Below are 13014 nucleotides of genomic sequence, written 5' to 3' on the forward strand. Positions count from 1 at the left end.
ACACACACACACACACACACACACACACACACACACACACTCTCTCTCTCTCTCTCTCTCTACAAGCAATGATGATCATCTTGGGCAGCAAGTTCCAGAATTAAAAGAACCAACTCCTTACCTGTCGCTTCACAAGTCAGTGTAACACTCTGTTTCTCTTTAATCTTCACGTCTTCCAATGTGTTTTCACCCACAATATGAGGAGGAACTAAAACAAATACACAAAAGCACAGCAAAAGTAAGTCACAGCTCCAACAGTCAGGCTACTATGTAAGTGCTAAAACTTTAAACAAATCCTTTTTGTTATTTAGTGATTTGAATGTCAAAGTTATTTTTATCAGTTCTACCATTTCTATCATTATTTTAACAGATAAAATTGTAATTTAAATCACAAATATGAATAAAATGCCTGATAGTCATTTTTAATCATTAATTTGACACTCCCTCTAATCCTCTGGGAAATGAGCTGCAAAGAAGGACTGTGTGGATTAGGCTGGGCTGTAGACAAGTCTGTGGAGGATTGTCTTAATTATGGTTGTTGAGCCTGAGGAGCCACCCACTCTGGATGGCACTAGTCTCTCCATCTGACTCCTGTACTCTCTGGGAGAGAAAACCAGCTGAGTCTATGCAAATAGGCATCTCTTTCTTTCTGTTCTTGACTGTGCATGTGAATGATTTCAACTGTCTGCTCCCTTGGCTTCACCGTAGTGATGAGCTGTGACCTCACACTGTGTTGGAAATACATCCTTTCTCCCCTAAGTTACTTTGGGTTTCTTTATCACAGAGACATCAATGAAGCTAAGACAGAAGTGTCCATGAGTAAGCTCTCTCGCTTGAAGCAAGGCACACCACGTCTTAGTATGGTTCTGAGCCGTTATGAATCGGCACAACAAGGCAGTTTTGCAGTAGAATCGAACTCATTTCCTCCAAACAATTGTAATGCTGAAACCTTGCCAAGAATCATAGTTCAGGGGCCAAAGACCACATAGGTATAAATTCCAGCTGTGAATAAATGTGAACTCTGTGTACAGAATGCATCGAGGCCAATTGGATTTTCCCCTTAGATACTGCAAAGTCCACAAGTACCTAATACTGAAAGTCCAAACGCTTTCCTTTCTTCACCAGCTGCATTCCTTACAATACAAGTATACTGGCCAGCATCTTCTGGTCTGGTCTGCATCAACCGCAGCATCCTGCCTCCTGGAAAAGCAAAGCGCCAGATGACTGAAAAGATAAATGCAGTTCTGGGTGACATCAAGTGAGGAATGGAGTCTTGCAGAGAAAGTAAAATACTGCTGCGGCTAAGCGTGAAGTTATCCAGTAGAAGGCAGGAGTATGCACAGCGGAATAGGTGTGGGGAATGACGAGAGGGGAGCTGAATAGAGTTTGGCCAGATTCGCCCTTGGATGTTAGGTGAAGGAATTCAGGGTTTGCTGAGGGAGGAGAGGGAAGTGATGTGCATAAAGCAAGGTCACGATCTGATTGTTGCTTTCACAAGTTGGGGCTGACCTGAAGCTCAGGAAAAGAGTGTGCAATGACACTGAACAGGAATGGCAGCAAGAGGACTAGATTGGTGACTCAGATTTGGATAACACTGATATAAAAGGGAGATGAAACCATGACAATGGACTGACTGGCAGCTATCAGGTCAGCTTCTTAGAAATCCTGGCGTCATTAACGACAGGGTTAGAGGGTCGCCGCAGGCATGGATGCAAATGCTACCTTGGCTTATTTCCATAGTTTGAATTTGGGTTTTCCTTGAAGAGGAAGTGCACATAGACTGAGCCATTCTGAAAGATGAACTTGGCGAGAAAGTCCCTTTAAGGACAAAGGTAGAGGGTCAGCATGTAAGACACAGCAAAGCCTTTTGGAAAGAAATCGACACACTGGAAATAGGCACTTCTCAGATTTATAAATAATTTTTAGGTAGGCATTATTTGTTTTTGCTTAGCACCTTGGATTTGTATTAAAAAATTAATGAATACACATAAAATTCTCACTTAAATAGTCACCTGAATCTGACTAAGGAACTACTGTCTGCTTTTAGTTTACATAGAGACAAGCCAGTACTTATTGTCCAACCAGCAACTTGCCTGCCCTCAATTCACCAGAAGGTGAATTTAACAGTATCTTATTTGAGAAAAGCAAAGCTGATTGCTTGAACTAAATTTTATTTTTCCCAGCCAAACAGAGGTAAACAACACAAACAGGGTCTTCCTTTTAAACACTTGTGTGAGTTTGGAAAAGGGCCACCCACTCGTGGCTAGCTCAGATTATCGAGACCATAAAATGGTTCCAGTTGAGGGATATCCATGTGATACAACTTTAATGAGTCATTGCTGGGTCTCCAAAGCTCAGTCAACTAGGTCACATCTTTCTTTTCTCTTTGCTTCCTGATCCTTTCACACAATCTCACAAAAACCTGAAATGAGTATGATAGCGATGCATATCAAGATATCTCGTTTCATGTTTTCTCGTCAGCTATCTGTTCTGTGACAAGGATAGAGCCGTCACCAAAGCCTGCTTGCAGAAAAGCCTCAGGAGGATTAGTCTTCACGAAACAGAAGTGTGTAGCAGGCAGAGTAGCAGCGAGCAAGTCGTCTGTCATTCATCTGCTTCTCATTTATCCGCCATGCAAAACACATCCAGACTGTAGAGCTGAATGAGTCCTTTGGCAGTCGTAAGGTGAAATACTTTTAATGTGCTGTGCTCAGGGATCTCCCACTGCTGGTCAATCAAAACAAAGCTAAACAGAACCAAAACACCACACCTGCAAATGTGTAAGGGGCCAGCCAACAGCGCTTTGCCATGCTGTTTTCATTTCTGCCATCTTTGATATTATCGCATCTAATAAACTCAAACTTTCCAGAGCTGAAACTACTTTAAAAAAAAAAGAAATGAAGATAATTTTGAGTTGAGAAGATAATGTGCTCAGGCTTTTGGTAGCCAGACTGTAAAAATATCTCTGCCACTACTCTCCACTTCGTAAGGACATGGAGACAGAGTCCTATGAAATGAAAAGCATCATAGGACACAGAAAGGATTCAGGGAGTTTCCCAAGATATGGATTTAATATTGGGTGCTTTAGCAAGCATTGTGTTAATAGCTTAATGTGATATAAACTCATTTCAGTTTAATAAAAGACACAGAGCACAGAATCTGCCAAGGTTAACAAGCTGAGACGAAACTTTCTCAAGAGCTGAAGAAAGATTATCTTTTTGGTCTATGTGACAGCCATTATCAAAATAGGGCGAATGTAGATTTCTTGTGCCATGCTTCAGGAACCTTCCCTCCAGGCTCATATTCATCTAGGAATAATAAGATACTCAGGTCTTCCTACAAAATTATCAGAAGCTGAACTAGTGATAAAGTCAGAGCATCCAGGGAACTCCCTTTCCAGAAATATAAGTACCATTCAGACAAGTCACGCATCAGTTGGCATACTTAGTACAGGGGATGTTATATGGTGCTAATAAGACAATGCCAACTCCTTTTTAACACAGGAGCTAGGAGATTAATTTATCTTTCAATTGAAAGATTTTCCAGATACTCATTTACCCTTCTGTGTTTTAAATATGTTTGTATGATATGATGAGTGGGTAACATAATAAATACCTAGATCAGAAAGAAAAATGAAGCAACATAAATGCTGAAAATGAAAAAAAAAAAACTGAAGAGAAGCAACGTTCACATGAAGGTAACCAGATAATCAGGGTATCCGAATTGTGAATACCTGAGAGGATTTTCACAGAACTGCCAAGGCTGACGGGCCAGCCATCTTTCAGCCAGGTTATGGAAGGCAGGGGGATGCCAGAGGCTTCGCAAGTCAGGGATATGGAGCTCTTTTCCACCACACTGATGTTCTCGGGGACTCCTTGGTTCCCAATGATGCTTGGAGGGGCTGTAAGATAAAACCCAGGTGACTGGAAATAGAAAAGAAGGTTGCCGATACATGATCCTCAACGGCTTATTTCTAGCAGGAGCCCTCCATTTTCTGGTTAATAGTAATCAAAACAATCAATCATTATAATGCCACCTCTGAAAACAAAAGTATATGTCGCTGCTTTCCAATTTTGATCAATTTAGGCTTGATATATATTCCAGTAATAGGGAGCTAGTTGATGAGTTAGTCCTATTTTCTGACAGATTTATAGCATAAATTCACAACCTTCTTATAAACACTATTCTGCAAAAATTGTTATGCTCTTAAAATTAGATGAATTTAACAAAGAGATATTTAATATTAATTTTTTGCTTTTTAAATTCTGTTCTCTTCACACAGGCTACAAACATAAGAGATTAACACTAAGCTTCAATCATCTTCTTTTTGTTTGTTATGAAACAGAGTTTCATTTTGTAACTCTTGTTAATTTGGAACTCCCTGTTGAGTCAGGCTGGCTTTGAACTCGTAACCCTCCAAACTGAGCCTCAAACGTTCTGGGATCATAGACACACATCAGCAGAACTAGCTTTCTTTATTCATTAATGGCATTCAAGCTGTAAATTTTGAATCCATTAAAATTCCCATTGCTTCTAGAGATTTAAAATTCATGCATCAGATTGCCTGTATATAAACAGTTTACTTTGAATAAGTTCATGTCTGGTTTCTTTTTGCCACAAATATGTACTTTATTCGTTAATTTTTTTGTTGTTGTTGTTGTTGTTTTGATTTTCGAGACAGGGTTTCTCCATAGCTTTTGGTTCCTGTCCTGGAACTAGCTCTTGTAGACCAGGCTGGCCTCGAACTCACAGAGATCCGCCTGCCTCTGCCTCCCGAGTGCTGGGATTAAAGGCGTGAGCCACCACCACCCGGCTTATTTGTTAGAATTTTAAATTTGACTTTAATACAACTCATATCCAAGGGATACTAGGCAGCAAAGTTTAAAGTAGTCTTATTTAAGACTTGAATTTGAAAATTGTATTCTTAAAAGAGTTAGCCAGATGTGGTGGTGCATGCCTTTAACCCCAGCACTAGAGGCAAAGGAGGTTGACTCACATCAGCCTCGTCTACATGGTGCATTCTAGGCCAGTCGAATGTATGGTAAGAGCTTACCCTAATTTTTTCTGCTTTATTATGTGCATCCTCAGAAGAACACTCTATGAGTTTGTCTCAGCAAGTAACATGAAGTTGGGTGTAGAAAGTTACATGACAAGTACATGATAAGATTAGGGACGCAGTAAATATGTAGAACATATTTACATACGTAGAATATAGGGTGGGCTCTGTGAAACACTTGTCTTCTTGCACTCACAATCTCACACTCTCTGTAGTTACCTTCACAAGAACTATATACCACCAAACCAGTCAAAATTAATCGAGGGAGATAACCCCAAGCCTTACTAAGAGCTATTGCTAGTCAACAGCTGCTGGGGAAGGGAGAATGATTCTTTTTGGAGGGTGTGGCCAGTGGAAGCGTCCCACTGCCTCATGATCCTATGCCATGCACAATGGACAGCACTGTTTGGACTTAGTAATATATCAAAAAGAAAAAAAAGGAAGTTAGGAGGGACAGGGGTTGCGGGAGATTCAGGTAGAGTTGGAGGGCAAATGGATGATGAGACGTGTAAATGACCATATTTCCGTGTATATATGCATGAAATTCTCAAAGAATTAAAAAAAGATGGGCTATAAATAGAATACTTGCAGATCTGAGGTCTATGTGCCCATGAATCATCCTGTGCTGAATATTATTTTAAGGTATGTTACTATTGTTTATGCTGTGGAACATTTGTTTAATGATATAAAGATGTGTTGCTTTTGTTTCTGCTGCCTTTAACTCTGTGAAGCTGGGATTCTTTGCCTGACTAAAATACCTGATGGTCTAATAAAAGAGCTGAAAGGACAATAGCGAGACAGGACCAAGGGTAGGTAGGGCCGACAGGCAGAGAGAATAAATAGGAGAAATGACAGCAGGAGAAACAAGGAAGAGGAGGAGCAGCAAGAGGACAAGGATAGGAGGATGCTAGGGGCCAGCCATCCAGTCACCTAGCCACCCAGACACCCAGCCACTCAGTTACCCAGACACCCAGTCACCCAGTCACCTAGCCACCCAGACACCCAGACACCCAGTCACCCAGCCATCCAGTCACCTAGCCACCCAGACACCCAGCCACTCAGCTACCCAGACACCCAGACACCCAGTCACCCAGTCACCCAGTCACCCAGCCATTCAGCCACCCAGCCAGTCACAAAGAAAAAGTGAAAGTAAGATATACAGAAATAAGAAAAGGAAAAAGCCCGGACACAAAACATAGTCAGGATAATTTAAGAAAAGCTGGCAAGAAACAAGCCAAATTAAGGTCAGGCATTCACCACTAAAACCTTCATGTGTGATTTATTTGGGAGCTGGGTGGCAGGCCCCCCAAAAAGCCAAAAGAGTAAAACATCACACAACAATCCTGCGACTAGATCAGGCAATTCCCTCTCTCCTTACCATGAACACTTAAGTCGTATCTTTTGTCAGTCATTCCTGCCACATTCACGGCAACACACACATAACGGCCTGTGTCAGATACATGAACATTCTTCAGCTGAAGGATGCGACCTTCATCCAATATTTCCACTCCCTTTCCAGTGGTCAAGGGGCGGCCATCTTTCATCCAGGTCACTGTCGGCTGAGGAATACCCTGCACCTCGCATTCCAAGGAAATGCTCTTCCCACGGATGACAATCAATTCGGGGCGGTGGCTGCCACTGTTGGCTATAGATGGTCGAACTTTGGGGTAAAAAGACATAATGAGAAACAATACAGGAAACATTTGCTTCACTTCTGATAGGAGTTTTCACCTTCAACTTCTGATCCTCTTGATTCTGCTTCTAAAGAGCAAGGATAACAAGGAATGCACCACCACACTCAGGCGATGTGGTTGGGAGAAGAAAGGCAGGGCCTTGTGCACGTTAGGTAAACACTATCGAATGAGTTACAGCCTCAGTCCCACGATACACTATTATGTCAATATATTATACAAAACAGGGTCAAAATAGCAGACTACATACCATGACGTATTGTCAGCATATTGAGAGGTAGAATTGGTCTCTTTCTAAGTGGGTTAATATCTAAAAGAAAGCTATTGACCCAGGAGAAAAAGAATCCTGTATTCACTCATTTTTGAGAAATAATACAGTAATTGAACTTATCAATTATAATTCTGATTTACAAAAGTGTTCAAGTACTATAATGGATGTGGTAGCTTAGAGCTTCTTAACTTATTTCATTAGAGATTCCTCTTCACCTGATAAAGCTTTATATAACACTGAATATATAGGTAAAGCATATCTACAAATCAAATGCTTACTGATAACAAATCATAAAAAAACTTATTTTAAAATAATCTTTAGTATGCATGTAATTTTACCAATTACTAAAGACAAAGACAAATCTGTATACTCATGAGACGGACATGCATGTTTATTTCTACAGAATTCACACCTTTAATGTTTAAAGAGAGGCTCTATGGGGGCTGGGCTATCTTGATATAAAGCAAAACAGTAACACCCTTTTTCCTGTCTTGTGTCAGTGTGGATTTGCTCTCACAGATGTAGCAATAGTCTTAACACTATAGAAGGGCTAGCAAACCACAGTGCCTCCATATTGCTGGAATGATGAGGCGCCCATCTCCAGAAACCATCTGGCCTCAGATGTCTCCTTATGTGAGGAGGTAAACTGGCAGCCATGCCACTAGCAGCCAGTCACTCTGTTTCCCTGAAGCTGAATTTACCTAACAGAAACTGATTCTAAGAATTAGAAACAAGGCCATCATGGGCCAGTGTTAGTAAACTAGGACTCTAGGGACAGGTCTACAGTACAAAAGCCACATTACCTTGTTCAATCATGGAAAAGTCTTTGAGTTTGAGTTCCATGTGTGACTGATAGAGGCAACCCTTCCCCTCATGTAGAGATGCACATAAAAGATTAAGTAACGTAGAACATATTTTCAAGCACTTTAAAATGTTGCACAGGTTATACTCTAAATATTCTTTTAAAATAAAGCATTTATGCTTTTGAAATACACTCTAGGGCTGGGACTGTAACTTAGTTGCTGGGTGATCCTTGCCTAGCATGTATGAGGCAAGTATGCGAGCACATGGCTGTAATCCCAGCATCAGGAGATACATGAAGGAGGATAAGAAGCTAATGGCCACTTAACTATGCACCAAGTTTGAGTCTAGCCTGGGCTACATGAGAACTCATCAAAACAAACAAACAACAAAAACATCATCAGCATCAAAATCTATAAATCATAATCCCCTCTCTTCCCTTTCTACACATTTACCCCACCCAGCATATTGTGACCACCTTGATGTGTCTGTTACTGGTGGGAAGACAGGATGAACAGCTGTATTTCTGAATAAATAATCACCTGAAAAAAGTAATTGCTCTCTGGTTAAGTCTGCACAATTTATATCACAGTATAGCTGTACTATGAATGAACAAAGAGAAGCAGAAAGGAAATAGAGGAATCTCTGGAAGAAGATGGTGCCCGGAGCTTGAGGAGGTCAATAACTAACCGTAAACTTGCAGATTATAGTCTTTATTCGCAATTCCGGCCACACTGGATGCCACGCATGTGTAGAGTCCTGCATCTGCTTTCTCGGCAACTGAAATTTGTAGCCACCTGCCTCCAGACAAAATACGAACTCGTCCAACAGAGTCAGCCAACACCAGAGAGCCTGCAACGAAACCCAAATAGCAGCATTTGAGGCAAAAATAAGTAGATTTTGTGTACATGCCCAGACAAGAACTAGTTTGAGTATCGAAAAGGTAGACAGCCCTGTGAAATCATCGTTTTCTTGTGGGCAAAATAAAGAATGGGATGAAATACAATTTTCAATGCTTTGTTTTATGTTTTGTGAGTGTGGATAAATATTTGCTGATGAAAATCTACTCAACTATAGGCTTTAATCCGAATATATGTCGCAAAACTTCCATAAATGCACAAAGTGTTTATTTTAGAAAACCCTTTTTCAGACATTTGTAGAGAAAAATAATTCTCTGAATGGTAGACTCTTGGTGATAATAAATGTTTCATAATACATTTGATACGAAGGAAGATATAATGTAGAAAATTGATTTTTCGGGTGAGCAATTAGTTTGAAAATGATCTTCAGTGAGATAATAATGAAGTTTGGAATGCTGAAGCAATTCTTATGCATTTAGCATGAAAACCCCTGTAAAGGTTTCTGTTGTTGAATTTTTAAAAAATTGGTATGTTAGCCAAACAAAAGATATTCATTCTGTCTTATCCATTTATTCACCTATCCATCTCTCTCTATCTACCTATCTATCATCTATGTGTCTATCTATCTATCTATCTATCTATCTATCTATCTATCTATCTATCTATCTATTCTTTCTATCATCTATCATCTCTCTATCATTTAAAGTTTTAGCAATGCAAACTGACCTTTCTTCTTCCAAGTAAGATTTGGGGGTGGAATTCCACTTGATTCACACAGCAGAGTGATGAGATTCCCTTCAATGGCCGTAAGTTGCACAAGTTCATCAGATCCATAAATACTAGGTGGTACTGAAAGGAAAGGAAAAGCATTGATTCTACAGTTTTTGTGTCATGTAGTTTTCTAACACTTTACACATAGTAGAAATAGCTTCTACCCAAATAATGAAAGAGAAAAGTACTTAAGGTTGAATGTCACATCTAAAGAACTCAACCAATTCCTAGTAAAAGACCTTTCCACTGTCACAGAAATTCTACAGTTGAAGATAGAAATTCTGTAGTTGAAGAAGTTGAAATGGCATGATTTGTTATAGGCATCGGTGTAAGAGTCCTGATACCTACCAAATGGAAAGTTAACCAAGACACTGATGCCCAGCCAGCTTTGATATCTCAGATGCTCACTAGTAGAGTACAATAGCCACACAATGTCCAGTGAAAGACAAGGCAAGGGGCTTCACTCAAGAGGCAGACATTCACTTATTCTAGATTGCACACCTTGTCCTTTATTGCTCTATAGAATTTTACAGGGGGTTCTCCAAGTTAGTCTTGATCATCAAGCTCCTCTCAAAGGGGCTGCAGCCTAAAGACACTGACTAAACTCCCTCACCTCCCTTAGGATACTGCTGTATCATCCCGTGGCAGATACTCATTCTTCCAAGCTCTGGGAAGTTGAGTAGTCATAGAATCCTTTTCATGCTCCACTGAAGTTCCAGTCCTTATTCAACCACCTCCGTGCAAACAATTCTATTCTTCTGAAGCTCATTAGATCACTTCATTTCTTCCTATCATGTCTGTGAATCTGTCACTCATCTGCTCACTGATTGGCTACTGAACTTGTTTTTGCTCTTTCTCTTCATGCCAAGTCCTTCCATTGTTCTGTATGAATGGACTATCTACATGAATAACTAGTTTAAATACCATATGCTCAGTTCTTCTGCCTGATCTTCCCATTCTCCACAGATGATACAATGACCTTTATGCCATCTAGAAAATTCCTCCTACATGTTCATAAATTCAGTCACGGTTTGATAATTGTCCATTCTTTCTTTCTCCTTGAGTAGTACAGACTCTCAACTCACAATCCTACTTGAATCTTGAGTGTTTTCACCTCTGAAATGTCTCTATTCAGTTGTTTTCTTGCATTGACCCCTCTGCACCTTAGATTTCATAATCAATAATTTCAATGTCTCATTTGTCAATAATCTCAATTGTCTGGCTCTTTGCCCTATAACTACTGCCATCAAGTCAATGAGTTACACAAAATGAAATGACACAACCACAGACTGACACGACTCTAAGATCATAATCTCCACTTTCAACTCCAGCCTCAGCTACTCCTGGGGCATACAGGAGTATAAGTAGTTACAAATCTAATAAAGACTCCATTTAGATCTTACAGCAAATTGCTTCTTCACATGTCACATATGATTCTCAAGAAGCACTGCCGAGCTTGGTCTGTCCAGAATTGAACACAACATCCCCTGTTCCTTCTTTTAGGGAGACACCACCACTCACAAGCCCAGCTGACTGAGGAACACAGAAATGTGTGGCCTCTGCTCATCTTCATTAAGTTTCATAAACACATCTGGAGTACAGCTGATTTCTTTGAAAATATATATTTAGGCACCCAGGTTCTTCTTTAAAACTTTTTAATGTGTTCTGAGACACTTAGAATCAAATGCACTGATAGAAGTTTCGTCAATCCATCCCCAGTGCCTTCCTACCACACATTTCTTCCCCACTGCACCATACAAGCCAAGAGTGAGCAATGCTGACTTCCCTGATGAGACAGTGTACTTTAGTAGTGTTCGCAGTTAATACCTGCTCATGCTTGTGGTCTCAATTACATGGCATACAAATCCATATATCTTTCTATTTAACCTAAAACAGACATTTAATTTAAATTTAACCATTTGGAGTATTCTTCTTCTTTCCTTCCTTTCTTCCTTCCTTCCTTCCTTCCTTCCTTCCTTTTTTCTTTCTTTCTTTCTCTCTTCTTTTGCTTTTGGCAGACAAACAGTCTGCCCCAACAGTCAACCACATTCAGAGGGACTAGTTTGAACCCATGCTCATTCACTTCCAGTCCAGTTGGAGTTGGTGAGCTCTTACTAGTTCAGACAAACTGTCTCAGTGAGTGAACCCCTCATGATCTTGACCTCCTTGCTCATATTCTCCCTCCTTCCACTCTACAACTGAACCTTGGGAGCTCAGTCCAGCGCTTCAATGTGGTTCCATAGAAGCATTATTTGTAAAAGTCAGAACCTGGAAACAACCTAGATGTTCCTCAACTGAAGAATGGATTTACACATTAGAGTACTACTAAGTGGTAAAAAACAATGACATCTTGAATTTTGCATGCGAATGGATAGAATTAGAAAACACTATCCTGAGTGAGGTAACACAGACCCAAAAAAGGATATGGTATGTACTCACTCTTAAGTGGATATAAGCCATAAACAAAAGACATTGAGCCGATAGTTCATGATCCTAGAGAAGCTAAGTAATAAGGTGAACCCAAAGAAAAACATATATAGATCCACCTAAAAATTGAAAACAGACAAGATCACCTGACAAAATTGGGAGCATGGCGGCAGGGGGTAGAAGGAAGGGGAGAAGGAAGGGTTGAAGAGAACTTGAGGGAATGGGATATTCGAGATGGAGGAAGGACAGATATGAGAGAAAGGAAAGAGATATCTTGAGTGAGGGAGCCATTATTGGGTTAGCAAGAAACCTGGCCCTAGAAAAATTCCCAGGAATCCACAAGGATGACCCCAGCTAAGACCCTAAGCAATAGAGGAGAGGGGGCCTAAACTGGCCTTGTCCTGTAGTCAGACTGATTATCTTTTTTTTCCTGACTGATTGATTATCTTAAATATCACCATAGAACCTTCGTCCAACAATAGATGGAAACATTTGGAGTTTTCTAACTTGGAATTTTTATCTTTCTCATTAGCCACTACACTACACAGGAAATAGTAATCAAACATAGTAAAGAATGCATGTTTTTCAAGTGATCCTATCTCTGGCATCTCAAATTTTCCACTATCATTCATTATATTTATTGCACTCTGCTTTTTGTTGTTAAATCTCTTCTTTCAGAGGCATTAGTTTCTTATTAGTAAGGGACACCTTAAAGCTTATGTCCATTGACTTCTATGCATTATATAACATTACCCATTAACTTATCCATCCATCTATGTACATCTTATTCATTGCCTATTTTATTTTTTTCTGGGACATCGCTGTTCTTAGTTTCCAAGCCATCACTTTTTCAAACATAATTTTCTATTGATTCTTTGGGAACTTCACATCACACAACCCAGTTCCACTCACTTCCCAGTCCTTCTGTAGCCACCCTTCACCATTTCAAAAGAAATAGAAAAATGAAATAAAAATAGAATATACAAATAAAAATATTAGATAAAGAAACAAAAAACATTGTTTTTTTTTACTGCTGAGTAGTACTCTACTGTGTATATATTCCACACTTTCTTCATCCATTCTTCCATTGAAGGACATCTAGGTTGTTTCCAGGTTCTGGCTATTACAAATAATGCT

General features: G+C 39.9%; 1 protein-coding gene across 1 annotated transcript in view; it reads right to left on the bottom strand.

Annotated features, from left to right (window-relative positions):
• Nucleotides 1–13014, bottom strand: part of Hmcn1 (hemicentin 1) — a 199000-nt gene that overhangs the window by 120292 nt on the left and 65694 nt on the right. The window contains exons 21-26 of the mRNA XM_026789592.1: nucleotides 9406–9528; nucleotides 8510–8671; nucleotides 6435–6716; nucleotides 3734–3901; nucleotides 1087–1200; nucleotides 122–208 (exon numbers count right to left, since the gene is read on the bottom strand). Of these exons, the coding sequence (XP_026645393.1) occupies nucleotides 122–208; nucleotides 1087–1200; nucleotides 3734–3901; nucleotides 6435–6716; nucleotides 8510–8671; nucleotides 9406–9528 (936 nt within the window). The remainder of the gene's footprint in view (nucleotides 1–121; nucleotides 209–1086; nucleotides 1201–3733; nucleotides 3902–6434; nucleotides 6717–8509; nucleotides 8672–9405; nucleotides 9529–13014) is intronic.

The sequence above is a fragment of the Microtus ochrogaster genome, unplaced genomic scaffold, assembly GCF_000317375.1.
Source record: "Microtus ochrogaster isolate Prairie Vole_2 unplaced genomic scaffold, MicOch1.0 UNK24, whole genome shotgun sequence".
Lineage (NCBI taxonomy): Eukaryota > Metazoa > Chordata > Mammalia > Rodentia > Cricetidae > Microtus > Microtus ochrogaster.